This window comes from Clarias gariepinus, chromosome 6 (genome assembly GCF_024256425.1).
Source record: "Clarias gariepinus isolate MV-2021 ecotype Netherlands chromosome 6, CGAR_prim_01v2, whole genome shotgun sequence".
Taxonomy (NCBI): Eukaryota; Metazoa; Chordata; class Actinopteri; order Siluriformes; family Clariidae; genus Clarias; species Clarias gariepinus.
In genome coordinates, this window is record NC_071105.1 from 25378146 (window position 1) to 25391046 (window position 12901).

The window sequence follows — 12901 nt, forward strand, 5'->3', positions numbered from 1 at the left end:
CCCCACACAAAGTATCTGGTTGGCAAGTTCACACTGTAAATAACAACCAGTATAAAGGAAAAAATCTGTGCGGGGAGTAAAAAAGATTTCAGTACAGGAAATCAGCATTGTTGAATCACAGAAGCATCCAGTAATTGTTTGTGGAAAGACAGATAGATTACCTCCCCCCCCCTTTGTCCTGCCAGGTGTTCTGGCAATCCATTTATTTTTCCTTATCTGTTTAGAGGATAAAAAGCCAGACGTGCCTGGGAACTGTTTTATTCATTTACTGATTATGGACTGGGAACATTAGTTGATGCCGATATTTATCTATCAAAATATGCTACCTTTAATTTCTACAATAAATGTTATCGTAAAGTAATATGCTCCACTTACTGTTACAGTAGAGTTAACCCTTACATTTTTAGATAAAATTGCATGAATCAATAGGCGCTGCTATCAATTCAAGCTGCGGTAACATTTTTTTAAAACAACAGCACAAATTGGCAAAACAACTGTAATATTCCCTGTAATGGAGCACAAAGACTGAAATTCTAAACCACACTATTGCTTGTGCTTTCCCTTTCCTCCTGCACCCTGCTCTGTGACTGAGGGAAAGAACACACAAAAATTCAAATAAAACAACAAATGGAGCGAGAACATTGGCTCAAGTCTCCAGGAATTGTTCCCTTGATATTCAAGATCTCTTCTCTACAGTAAATAAGCTGATAGCTAAAGCAACCAGCAGTGACCTATCACTGGAATGTGTATTATTAAAGTTGATGTTAGCAACTAAAACCAAAGTTTTGTAGAAGTTGATAAGCTAGCAATAAATAAAATTATGATTATATCTATACGTCTCATAAGTAAGTTAGCAGCATGCTAGAACACGGCAGATCAGGATAGCTTATATGGTAGTTATGCATCAGTTATAAATAAAATCTGTATAATAATAAATATTTTTTGGCCTGGCAAATGTTGTTGTAGTACTGTATTGTACACAAATTCATGGACAGTTTAGACTAGCTAACATTGGTGGAAAGAATCTGGGAGAAAGAGTAAAACACCACACAGACGGTAGCCTGAACTCAGGATCAAATCAGTGACCCTATGTCCTGAAATATGTAGTATTTTCAACAATACTGTGGCATTTTACACTTTTACCCCTCGTAACGACTTAAACACTTAAAACACTCAGTTTGATTCAAACAGCATATGATTCATAAGGCACTGCATCATGACGTCACATTCCCTACCAGGCTAAATATTCATACACACCATATGAGTTTTCGTCTGTAAACAAAATAAATATACTGAAACTCCAATACCCATAATACCCCGGAGTGCCTGCGCAGGCGAATATTTCTAAAGCATTCTGGGAAAGAGAAAGCTGCAGTAGACCATTTTAGGTTTGCCTATGCGGTCGACAGGAGGAAGGCGCCTGTTTGCATGTTTTCACGGAGACACGTTTAATTTGTCGACTTCACGTGTGGGATAGAATACATTTTTAGGTTCCACTTTAGCTGGTAAGTGAATGTTCTGCAGCCGGTGCTTTTCTGCGTTTCAACGACGCGTCTGCAGTCTTTCGCGTCTCCAGCTAGCAGGCTTCGCCCACAGGCTCCATTTTGGTGACACGTTAGAGTCAGATTCAGCTTAGCCGCCGTGCTAGCTAAACAACCAGCGACTCCGGCTAACGTAACAACCATTTACTCAACTCTGGTGTTGATACAAGATAAATTATGTTACCTAATGAGTAAAAAATATAATAAATATACGTTTAAAGTTTAAATAGCCATTACATATTCGACGTCCCTCCACAACCCCGCGTTCGTTGTGTCTGTTAGTTTACAGGTCACTAAATCGAGGAGTCGGCAATACAGTATGTGTTCCACATCACGGGGGTTTAGCTGTTTTTATTTTTCCCAATATGGCGGAGGTAATGTAGCTTTAAGCTGGAATCGCGTTTATACAGCTTTGTACTGGGACTGTGCTTTCAGTTTAAACTTCCACTGTCTTTGCAGTAAGAATGCCCAAAATTGTAATGTAAAGGTTATTTATCACTAGTACATGTCGTTAAATTGATATCTTGGGACCTTAAAAGTTTGAGTTTCTGATTAGAAACTAATGATGACCGTCAAGCTGCCACTTTGCTTATGGAGAGATGTTTTCTTCTCATGTTTTATTATAAGAATGACCATGCATTTATAGTAAATTAAATGGCTAAATGTTGAATCACTTAACACGTTTATTTATTTAAGCTATTTGTATAACATGAGAAATTCCCTAAAACGATTCCCTCCTCCCAATATGCATTTTCTTCTCGAACATTTCCGAAAGTCGTGTCACGTGACTATGGTTCGGCAATATGGCTGACTGGTGAAACAGACAGTAACTGATTGTGCAGTTGTAAAGTGGCACTAAACACCTTTTTATCTTTAAAAAAATAAATAAAAGTAGAGTTCATTTGTAGAGAGGTTTATAAGATGGTGATGACTTTTAACACACTTTGCATAAAGGGGTGGCTCAGGGTTTAACTGTGTAAACTAAAAGTCTCTGCCATTTGCTGTTAATGTAAAATTTGCATACAAGTCTTTGCAGTATTTCTGGCTTTGTCCAAAGGTAGTCCAAGTTAGGTATCATGTATGTTTTAAAATTAAAAATGTAACTTTTGTAATCTGTAGCTCCGAAAGCATTTTCTGCATCTTATTTCATATGTCCGTGGAAATCTTTGGTGCAGGAAAAAAAAAGCTTAATCTTTAGTTTCTTCTTATTTATTTGTTATCGATTGAAGTCTCTCCAAAGTTAGGTCAGTATATTATTTATTTACACCTCTGGCCGACTATTTTTGAGTCCTTTTTTGGCAGATGGTTGGAACTCATTATTATGGTGCATGGGCGACCTCTAATAGTACACCACACATGTTCACATGACCAACCTGAATTCCCTTTCTTTTCTTTTTTTTTTGGTGGGTGGGTGGGCTGTCTGTACACACATCTGATGTATTTCAGACTGGATTTAAGCCATTATCCCATGTGGTCCTAGTTTGAATATACAGTGCATCTCAGAAAGAATAGGATATTGTGAAAAAAATATATATTTTTAAATAATGTATTTAGAGAACAACAACCCCCTATATTCTACATTTATTACATGTAAAATAATTGTTTATCTTTTTTAGGTATTAAGATGATTAGGGCAGATAATGAAAATCAAATATCCAGTACATTTACACCTTGGATTGCGAGCATATGTTCCTGAAATGTTCTTGTAATCCAAAATAATACAGTTAATACCCTAATATTACATTAGTACAAAATATAAGTTACAAATATAACAAATTGACCTGCACTTTACCTTTGAAATAAATAGTAGCTTGTGTGGGTGAGAGAGGCAGGGGTTATGTAGGGTATTGTTGCAGTACAGTTACTAAACAACAGTCAGTAGACTTGGACACAAAATAATAAAACTGCGGTCACAATGTTATAGTAAACAGTACCCATGATACCACGTGTGCGCACGGATGTTGACTGCAAGTGATGCACTGAGACTGAGCATGGGAGACGATTATGCAGCGTGCACGAGAGAGAGAGAGAAGAACGATTGTATCAATTGTGATCACATGACGCTTGGCAGATAATGAACTTTTTAAAAAATTGTAATTTATTTAATAAATTCTGCTTGTCATGCAAAACACCCACAGACCAAGTTACCATGTATGTATTCACCATAATGTAGGTAAATTAATTGTGATATGTGGAACAAGGGTTCGGGGCGGTAGGGGAGGGGTGGCAATTTAATAAAGAATTCTGCTAGTTTTATAACAGCTCCAGTGTCAATGCATCCTAAAAATTTGTTCACCTTTTTTATCTTGTGCAGACCTCTCATTAGGTGACACGAACATGGGTGCAGATAAGCGGTGAGTGAGTCATCATCATATCAGTAGCCATAAGCTATTTGCCTCGCACGTTTGTATGGTTTGTTTATGCTGTGATTGTTGTTCAGGGTTAGCCGCACTGAACGTAGTGGCCGGTACGGTTCAGAGCAGTCCCGTGATGATGACAGACGTGACCGCCGAGACCGTGATGATCGTGGGTATGACTCTCACCGCTGGAGCGATGATCGTCGTAGTGACCGCTACGATGGAGACAGGGGGGATCGTAGTGATCGCTACTGGAGCCGAGACAGTCCCGAGGTTTGTGTCAGGTTTTTTTTTTTTTTTTTTTCTCTCTCGTAAGGGACTGTATGTGCACGAAGAATTTAATTACAGCTAAAGTTAATGTTTTATACATTAAAAAAAAAATGTTGATTAAGGATGAGATTTTATTTTTTATTATAATTTTTTTATACATTTGTGTATCTCTTACTTCTAGCGAGGTAGAAAGCGCCGTAGCAGTGATTGTTCTGAAGACGGTCACCATTCAGATGGTGATTACTCTGAGCATGACTACAGGGGAGACTCTGTTGATGAAAAGGAGAGCAAGATCATCATGCTCCGTGGTCTGCCTCTCAACATCACCGAGGCAGATGTAAGTACCAAAATTTGAAAAGTCATGTCTTAAAACGGGCTCTAATTTCTTTTTTCTTGAGATTTAATGCTTTTTAAAAAAATAAAAAAAAATCCGCTTTCTCAGATTCGAGCAGCCATAGACCAGTTGGAGGGGCCGCAGCCAATGGATGTGCGATTGATGAAAAAGAGAACAGGTGAGGCCGGCGTACCGTGGATCTTTCCTCTGCCAAACCTGTGACCACTGGGCCAACCTGCTTCTGCTTAAATGCCTTTTGCCATAGCAATGTTTTTATCTGAGCATTCTTAATGCACTGTTTTACAGTAATTCACATGATTTTATTATTATTTAACCTGGTATAAAGAAACGGAGGTAAGTTGAAAGTGTGTTTGTGTTGTTTCCTCAAATTTGACATGGTCCAAGTTTAGACAAATGAAGTCGCAAATCATAGCATGTTTAAGCTCATTCCATCTATGGACGATAGCTACAATAAGATGTAAACTTTTGTCAGGAATAAAGTCACACATAGCAATATTTTGTCTTGAGTCTGTGTGCATAGTATGATTTATGCAACTGTGTTTCAGTGTTCAGTTGTACACATTTGATGCAATAAGTTTCAGAATGTAATTTAATCACCTAGTACAGTGTGATATTTAGAATTATTTTGCTATGGCAAAAGGTTAATTTTTGGCACACTCCCAACCATTTGACCTTTCTGGGTCGCTGGGGGTCATGAAGCAGTTTGTGACAGAGTGTGAATGTTATACGACTGAACCCTTAAGACTAACACGCCTCCCGTCTGTATATCTGAATGCCTCTCCTAGGTAAAAGCCGAGGTTTGACCTTCGTGGAGTTTTATCACTTGCAAGATGCTACCCGATGGATGGAGACCAATCAGGTTGCTTCCTAATCACCAAGTCTAGCTTTTACCCTGGGGAATGATGCAATTTAAAAAAGTAAAAAAAAAATAGTGCTACCCCAGAAAAAAAATGGACATTGGACCATTCCCCACCTTTTTCGAAGGCATGGTGTGACTTAAAGAGGGGCATTTTATGGACTTTTGAAGCTAGGTGACAAATAGGAATAATGCCTTTTGATATGTTTATAACAATTCAGTAACACAGATTTTAGATATGTTTATATGTAATAAGTGCGGACAAAAGAACGTTGCACAATACAAAAAATTTTACTGTTACAAAACCCAAAATCTAATTCATAATTTTGTTTGCTTTTTTGTGTTAACCACAGGGCTAAGGTAAATTTGCTGTCATGCTCAGTAAATAGTTAACTTCACTGTGGATAATCTATTATGGATAACACATTTTAGGGGCACTGTGCACATGCACAGAAGTTGCCATGCAATTATGTCCAGTCTTAGTATCAAGTAACTAAAAAAATTAAATATCAGCAGGCAGTTTGGAACAAATTTTAAACAACTGGTTTCACTGCTGATTGTCCTAGGTCTGGAAGAACAAGAGTTCCAATTCCAGTATAAGACAGACTAATTTCATGGCATCATTTGGGAAATTGTACAGAAGATCTTGCCTACATTATCAAATTAATTAATAACAGAACTTTATATTCACTTTGTAAACATGGATGTTGAACATTCCAGCTTGGTTTTTATTATAATTAAACTTTATTTATAAGGAATGCATTTTGTCAAATTTATATGTGCAATGTTTATTTTGTCCGTGATTTTATATAGGTATATATTTTGGATGTTGCTCTTCAAAATAAACAGCTAGGGGAAAAAGCTTTTTTTTTTGACAGTACAAGGCAATTACCGACTTGTGTTCTGAAGGAACTGTTTTATCACATGACTAGCATTTAAGGAGAAAGTCTTAAGTTTCCTTATGATGAAAGACTTTAATGCGTTGTGTGGAGTCTGTGCGTCGTCCCAAGGTTCTCTACCTTTTACACTCTGCTCCGGCCCCATCCGGACACTCGGGTCCCAAACAGCATGGACACACGCACCCACTGACACACTCATACACACTTTGAGTCTTCCTGGGCGATCCTCCCTTAAACCCTTGAGGCTGCTTTAGTGCTTGTTCATGGGCTGAGATCAGGAACAATCTGATAATTATGTCCTAATCCTCATTTTGTATTCCTTTTGCAGAAGCTGCTGACCATACAGGGCAAGACTGTTTCCATGCACTACAGTAACACACGACACAAGTTTGAAGACTGGCTTTGCAACTCGGTAAGTTTTATCGTGATGGCAAACCCCTAAAGTGCACTTAGCACCTCATGCTCTGTAGCCGTGTAAAAGAGGAAAAAAATGTAAACGCTTTGACCGGTTGCTTTCAGTGCGGCCTGTACAATTTCCGGAGGAGGCTCAAGTGTTTCAGGTGTGGTGCTGCTAAATCAGGTGCGTAGCTGCTTCACTTAGGAAGCTGTGGCCTGTGTCCATCTGGATCCTGTGTTTACCAGAAGCAAAGACTAAAGTGTATAATAAATATCAAAAAATAGTTAGGCAGTATTTATTTATTTTATAAGAGAATGTTTGAAATTGAAGGAGATACATTAACCAGTAGTTAATGGCAAGTCTGTGTAATCAGGGTCTGTAAGCTTTGATGGGCTTCAGCAGGTTAATGGGACACCTTATTGTGTTTACAGAATCAGAAAGCAGCGTAACTTCTGGAACCACAGAAACCCAACAAAGTGGTGATTACTATGGCGACAGTAAGAATCCTGATTTTATAATTACACAAGTTAATAGATATCCTAATTCTAAAATTACATACATACACAAGTGTACAAGTCTTCAGGCAGCCAATTGTCTGTTACAGCAATCATCTTGAGAAACATTGCTCCGCTGTCCACTGTGGAGGGGATTATGTCAGCCCTGGCACCATATGCTAACCTGTCACCCAGCAACATCCGACTTATCAAAGACAAACAGACTGGACAGAATAGAGGCTTTGCTTTTGTCCAGCTGTCCTCTCCTTTGGTACGTGGTCATTGCATCACAATTCAAAAATAGACGAAAAGCAGCCTGGATTTATATTTTTTGCATTGTCTAGAGGGTTATAATCACATTTACGTTAAGTGTTGATTGTCATATTTACACATTTTTGTCTGCTGATTTTGTAGGAGGCTTCACAGCTTCTCACCATCCTGCAGGGTCTGCAACCTCCGCTTAAGTTAGACGGGAAGACCATTGGAGTCGATTATGCCAAGAGTGCTCGCAAGTATGTGCTACATACACTTAGTATTGTTGGTTGTAATTTGGCTGATTACAGATGTTTCTAATGAAGAATTAATTTCCTGCTCTTAATAGGGACTTGCTTTTGCCTGATGGGAACCGCATCAGTGCTTTCTCTGTAGCCAGCACAGCGATTGCTGCTGCCCAGTGGTCCTCTTGCCAGGTTAATGCAATGTATAATCTTGTTTTGACGGTAATGTGGTGTTTTACCTGCTGCTTTACTATAAATGTTATTTTTCTCTTTACCCTTTAAACAGCCCCAACAAAGTGTGGAACCAGCATCAGAGTACAGCTACCTGCAAGAGGGTTATGTTCCTTATTCACAGGTTAGGAGTTTACACTGCAGTTTTTACTTACGAATGGCCTCCATTATAAAAGGTATTAGAAATATATATATATATTTTTTTTTTTGGTCCTTGTGTAGGAATATCATTCTCAATTTCAACAGCAGGCAGTAGCAACAGACCCTTCTCAGGCTAATGGCATACTTGGAGGTAAGACATTTATAAGTTACAGTGGCTTGAAAGTGGAAATTAAAGCGTTAAGAGAGCACTTGGGCTTTGTCCTAATGAATGTTTTTTAGACTTAAACATGTCATTTAAAAAAACAAATAAAAAACGGCAGACTAAATAAATGTAGATTTGAGATCATGCTGTTGAATAGAATTGAGTGCTGATAATCCAATGTTAGGTTGAAGTATCTACTTTAAGATTTTATGAAGCTCTTCAACCATTAATCCTTGTACTATTTGCCTGTATGTAGCTGCTCCCGGAATGAAAGTTCTTCCTACAGCTGGACCAGTGGTTATCTCTCAGGGTGCTCAGGTTTATCAACCTCATATCATCGGCCAGCCAGCCACACAGGTGCCAACTGCCCCACCTTTCTATTAACCCCCCCATGTATTGTATCCCTGATTGTGACAGTGGGTGTATAATTGTACAAGAACTTGCAGGCACCGCAGACTGTGACCATCACTGGAGCCGCCACCATCTCAGCCCCAGCAACTTCTGCAGTAGCCACATCTTCCACAGCTGCAGCGACTCCTGCATCTCCCTCTGCACTACCATCCACTTCAGATCCTAAAGCTTGTAAGTCTAACCTACACACTAATGCTGATGTATTGATCAGTCTTCACAGATTCTGCATTTAGTAAAACACGTTTTCCATACTCACTACTTTTCCCTTATTCTAGCTGCCCCCGATACTTCCACCTACCAGTTTGATGAGTCATCTGGCTATTATTATGACCCTCAAACCGGTCTTTATTATGATCCCAACACACATGTAAGTTGCCTTGCATGGTCATTAAAAAATAATAAAATTAATAACCTTTTTTAATAGAGAGGCATAGAGATTTTCAGTAGATTTAATAAAGTAAATTTTTGCTTTTCAGTACTACTATAACTCATACACGCAGCAGTATTTGTACTGGGACAGTGAGAAGAATGCATATGTGCCTGCAGCTGATAGCAGCACTCCATCTGCCTCCTCCACCCCTGCTAAAGAGGGCAAGGAAAAGAAGGACAAGCCCAAAAGCAAAACAGCTCAACAGGTTGCTTTTCTGTTAATTTTGTGTTGTGTTCAGTTTTTCTGTTCAGTGTTACATGGTATTTGTTTACACAGTTTCATCTGCAATGTGACTTTGTTAGATTGCAAAAGATATGGAGCGTTGGGCAAAGAGTCTGAACAAGGCAAAGGAGAATTTTAAGAGCAGCTTCCAGCCTATCAGCCAGGAAGAGAGGAAGGAGGCAGCAGCAGCAGATGCTGGCTTCACACTGTTCGAAAAAAAAGTAATCTTGCAACCATAATCATGTCTGCAGATTCACAAGTGTTTTTGTTTATGAAAACATGGAATACCCTTTTTTTTTGTAGCAAGCTACTGGTTTGGAGAGGCTTATATCAGAGGCAGTGAAGACTACTGAAGACGAAATTCCAACCTCAAAGGCTAGTTTTATTCTATCTGTGCATTCACAGAAATGTGTACTTGTATTGCCCCCAAATGTTTCTTCAGTTTTGTAACTCTGAGTTTTTTGCAGGTGGGTCTTGTGGCAGCCTATAGTGGGGACAGCGAGCCTGAGGAGACTCCAGAAGGTGAAGAAAAGGATGACAAATTGACAGACTGGAAAAAAATGGCCTGCCTACTGTGCAGAAGACAATTCCCCAGTAAAGAAGCACTAATTCGTCATCAGCAGCTCTCAGACCTGCACAAGGTACTTGTACTTACCTTGGTTTTATTATAGAGCTCTAAAGCAAGGAAATTACCATCTTATGTGGATTATGTTTATGTTCCCTCTCAGCAAAATTTGGAGGTTCACAGAAGGTCCAAGTTGAGTGAAGCAGAACTAGAGGAGTTGGAAAGGAAAGAGACTGAGGTATTTAAGCTTCACTGTACACACACACAAAAAAAGTATTCTATTCTAACTTTCTATGGCTTTCTTTAATAAGCACAATAAATTCCATGCTAAGATTTTCCACTTCAAGTGGCGCAGTGGTAAAGTGCTCGCCCTATCATCCAGAGATTGCGAGTTCGATTACCAGGTGTACCTCTGTAATCACGTCATTGAGCTCACGCATGTGGAAGGAGTGGGTCCTTCAAATGTTTGTTAAGCCGCTGTTACGCTGTGCGTGAGCGAACAGGTTGAAAAGATGCGGTCGGCTGGCGTCACGGCCTGGTGTTCGGCCCTTTTGACTGAGTGGTAGTAGCCTTAATGTGGGAGCCCCCTAGTGACATGGAGGAAATGGATATGACTAAATTGGGGAGAAAATTGAGAGGGGGTGAAAAAAAACTAATCCTTTGTTTCTTGTTTTCAGATGAAGTACAGAGACCGGGCAGCTGAGAGGAGAGAGAAGTATGGCATTCCTGAGCCTCCAGTTCCAAAGAAGAGGAAGTTTACACAGCCCACACCAGTAGTGTAAGCTAACACCCCTGGCCATGATAATGATGGGTTTACTGATTTACCTTGGTGGTTTATGTTTACCTTTTTAGTCATGTCTGGCTGTCTACATGTATAAAACGGGTAGTTTTGTAAATAAATCCACTCTCTCAACAGGAATTACGAGCAGCCTACAAAAGACGGACTGAACAGTGATAACATTGGCAATAAGATGTTGCAAGCTATGGGATGGAAGGAGGGAAAAGGCCTTGGCAGAAATCAGCAAGGCATCACAGCACCTATTGAGGTCAGTGAACCTGTTTTAAAAATAAATAAATTGGTTTACTTTTCCTATACTTGTTTGAGTATTGTAATTGTGGATCATCTTTATTGATCAAATTCTTTTTTCTTTTTTTTTCCCCCTTAGGCCCAGATGAGGGCAAAGGGAGCAGGGTTGGGTACAAAAGGCAGTAATTACACCCTCTCAGCCTCGGATACCTACAAGGATGCTGTGAGGAAAGCCATGTTTGCACGCTTCACTGAAATTGAATAAACTGTTGTGAATAAACTCTTGCATTAATTGCATTGAGATTTTTTTTTTTTCGGGGGATAGATGGGGAAGCTGTATAGATGGTGGATTAGTGATGACGTGTTTATGTATATATGTGTATAGTGTCTCTTGAGAAATGTAATTATTTTTTGTTTGTTTCACTGAATTAAGGATATTGTCCTCACGCCTGTAAAGTTTGTAAAAGATGTTCTTTACTTTGTACATAAAATAAAATATGTTCAGTTATGTACTTTGTTTTGGGTGTTTTCTTTGTGTAATACTTGATCAGTATTCAGTCATTTCAAGATAATTTAAATGTTTGAGTTTTGTCATCTTTGTCACTTCCCTAAATAAATAAAATTTACTGTAATAACTTGTAACTTGGCTGATGCACCCACAATTTATGTAGCTAAAATCTAATGATTTTTTAAAATCCTTAAATGATTTTTCAATCATGTCTACTTTTCAATTTGTGTGTAAAACAGATAACACTCACTACCGGATAAACAACGGTTTTACCTTCATGGCTTGAGCCCTGTAGCTTTGTGTTATTCACGTACACTTCTGTGTATAAGATCAAACTGAGCTGAAGGCTACTTTTAATAATGTAGCGAGCATTTCTTAAACGACCGATAGAGGGCAGCAGTGTTTTGAAATATTGTTAAACTGCTTCATCATCGTTAAAGTGCCATCATTTTTCTCATGAAAACCTTTGCAGTAGGGCATGTAAACATTTAGGTGAATTTATTTATCATCTTACAACCACTGACACATGATTTTGTCACCACACTTGGATGCTGTACGCCCAGTTTTAGGATAAATATAATTTTTGGTTTTTTAATAGGTGAGCAAAAAATAAAAACCTTCAAGCCAGTTAAAATGATTTTAATTAAGGGCAGATTATTTTTCAACAATAGGAATATAATTACCTAATTTTGAAGAAAACTTTAATATTTAAGGCTTAGACTTCACTTATGGATGGATGAGGGGCGATAGGGGGAATTCCGGCTCCTTTAATCTGTATCCAACTTTTTTATAATAACAGTTGACAAATCAACTATAAAAGATTGAACCTCATCATAAACCAATTTGAAAAAAGTCCAGTCGGATTAAGATCCGAGCTGTTTGCTCATTGTGGCATTCAGATGATTTCAAGAATCAAGAATTCAGTTTATGATTTTCAAGAAAAGCTGTGACTCCTTGCTCGATAGACAGATGCATCATCCTCCTACAAAATGATTACATCACTAAGCATATTTTCTATGAATGGAAGTGTCCAGATTTTCAGTGTACATCAGGTCCTTTATCTAACATGCAACCTCATAAATGAGATCCAGCAATCTCCTTGGCCAATGTAGATTCCTGATTCATTACTGAACATCACTTTCATATCCACACTCCATCTTTTTAATTATGTTTGAAGTCCGCTAGAAGCTTGCCTTTGTAGTTGTGCAGTGAGGAAAAAATTGATGGCACTTTCTGCTCTGTTAATGAGGGCCATCAATGCGCCTCAAGTGCACTTTTCCTCCAGAGTCTGTCCCATTTGTTTTGGCTCTGAGTTCCACTGACCAAGTCACTTTGACCTCGGGTTGAACAAAGCAATTTGTGTGATTATATTTGCATTTCATGTGTATGTCTAAACTTTGGTGGAATGAAAAGAATGGACCTCATTTCATTCCTTTTTAGTAAAGCTGTGTGTAAATATTTGTGTGAGCCAAATTTAATCTACTCTTTCAAGCTGATAAATGCAAGTTATTTTTGAATATTAATTAGTGATGTGCAA

General features: G+C 38.6%; 1 protein-coding gene across 2 annotated transcripts; it reads left to right on the forward strand.

Annotated features, from left to right (window-relative positions):
• The first annotated feature begins 1367 nt into the window (after positions 1–1367).
• Positions 1368–11364, forward strand: rbm5 (RNA binding motif protein 5). 2 transcript variants are annotated; one of them, XM_053498445.1, is made up of 25 exons: positions 1368–1505; positions 3856–3895; positions 3982–4171; positions 4350–4505; positions 4611–4680; positions 5309–5382; positions 6607–6690; positions 6798–6858; positions 7107–7172; positions 7280–7440; positions 7584–7681; positions 7771–7858; positions 7953–8021; positions 8120–8189; positions 8458–8558; positions 8639–8783; positions 8888–8979; positions 9089–9247; positions 9345–9485; positions 9568–9639; positions 9732–9905; positions 9993–10067; positions 10507–10607; positions 10746–10875; positions 10996–11364. In XM_053498445.1, the coding sequence occupies exons 2-25, from the start codon at positions 3879–3881 to the stop codon at positions 11119–11121; spliced, it is 2520 nt and encodes an 839-aa protein (XP_053354420.1). In that variant the 5' UTR covers positions 1368–1505; positions 3856–3878; the 3' UTR covers positions 11122–11364. The 2 variants fall into 2 exon arrangements, with proteins under 2 accessions (XP_053354420.1, XP_053354421.1); XM_053498446.1 differs by having other exon boundaries at positions 8648–8783.
• Positions 11365–12901: the final 1537 nt, after the last annotated feature.